General features: G+C 61.1%; 1 protein-coding gene across 3 annotated transcripts in view; it reads left to right on the top strand.

The window, feature by feature from the left end:
• The window catches only part of TOM1 (target of myb1 membrane trafficking protein), a 43539-nt gene that overhangs the window by 34536 nt on the left and 7642 nt on the right, over window positions 1-1361 (top strand). For all 3 annotated transcript variants that reach the window (XM_006170328.3, XM_006170327.3, XM_006170326.3), the window contains exon 12: window positions 951-1026. In XM_006170328.3, the coding sequence (XP_006170390.1) occupies window positions 951-1026 (76 nt within the window). The remainder of the gene's footprint in view (window positions 1-950; window positions 1027-1361) is intronic.

Here is a 1361-nt window from a genome sequence, read left to right as displayed (position 1 = left end):
GTTCAGCAGACACCTGTCACCCGGAGGAAGACCCCATCCCGAACTGGGCAGGGCTTTCCCTTGCATCGAGGATGCGTGGCATCTTTGCCTCAAAGCTGGTCTGGCCCAGTGCCAGGTGTGACCTTGTCTCTGGCGGCAGCTCGGGGCTGGCGCGCCACTGGACATGCCCCCTGTGGCGGATTCTCCTCCCACTCTTGGGAGAAGAGTTGTTCTCCTGCTGCCCAGGACAGACTGCAGACACTGCACCGTCCCCGTTGCCTCCACACCTGCAGCTGCAGTCGGCCTCGGCCGCTCCGAGCCCCACCTGCATTCCCTCCAGCTCCTGGCTGGCCAGAAGCGCCCCCCCCCACCCCGCACACACATTGAGAAGAACTAGATGTGTCATTTCTCCATGATGCCGAGACCGGCGCAGGGTGAGGGGTGGGGGTTGCTGTCTTCCAGCTGTTGAGCCAGTGCAAGGTGGTGCCCCACCCAGCAGCCGGCAAACTGGTTTTCGGCAGCAGAACAGGATCCCCCATTCAGATGTGACCTTTTCAGAACCACGGCTGACAAAATTACAAAGCAAGAACTGCTTGAGAAAAGGCCCGTCACTAACTCCCGAGAACACAGGGTCATCAGAGCTAGTCCTCAGTCCCGAGTTTGGCCAAAGCTGGCCTTAGCTACTGGCTATCTTAACCTTGGCTCCTGCAAGACTTCCCCAGCCACTGCTCCTGCCTGTCATGTGGGTCAGACATCCAGACCTAATTCCCAGAGGCAGAAAACAAGGCCCTTCTGCCGTTCCAGAGTGGGCCTGGAGCAGGAGCCCTCAACCCAGGCCGTCCTGTGACTTCGGCCACCCCCTGCCCAGGCCTGACCTGAGTCCCCCACCCACCCCGCCATCCTTGCACCAGCTGTCAGGCCTGGGACAGCAGGGGCAGCGCCTGATGGTTGTGGCTGCTTTTATTTTTCAGGGTCAAATACGAAGCCCCCCAGGCAACAGACGGCCTAGCTGGAGCCCTGGACGCCCGGCAGCAGAACACCAGCGCGGTAAGCACAGAGTCTGCTGCCTCCCAGCCTTCCAGAAGGCCCCGCTGTGTGGCTCTGGTCGGCAGATCCACTGCCACGCCTCATGTGGCTCTCAAGTGTGGCTTGCTGACTCCCCCAGTTCTCAGCTGAGGCCCTCCTTAACGAGGCTGCTCGTCCGCCCATCTGCCCAGGCTCATAGCAGGGATTTAGGCCTGAGTGCCTGGGGAGCTGGAGTCCAGCCCTCCCACTTACCTGTGGCCCCCAGGCAAGCGGAGGGCCCCAGTTTCTTCACCTGTAGTTGTGGGTGATTGTAGTATGGACAACCTTGTGCATGCGTGCTGGCCCAGAGGGAGCTC

Source organism: Tupaia chinensis, unplaced genomic scaffold (assembly GCF_000334495.1).
Source record: "Tupaia chinensis unplaced genomic scaffold, TupChi_1.0 Scaffold148234_1, whole genome shotgun sequence".
NCBI classification, from domain to species: domain Eukaryota; kingdom Metazoa; phylum Chordata; class Mammalia; order Scandentia; family Tupaiidae; genus Tupaia; species Tupaia belangeri.
Note: the sequence above shows the minus strand (reverse complement) of the source record. Positions and strands in the feature narration are given on the sequence as shown.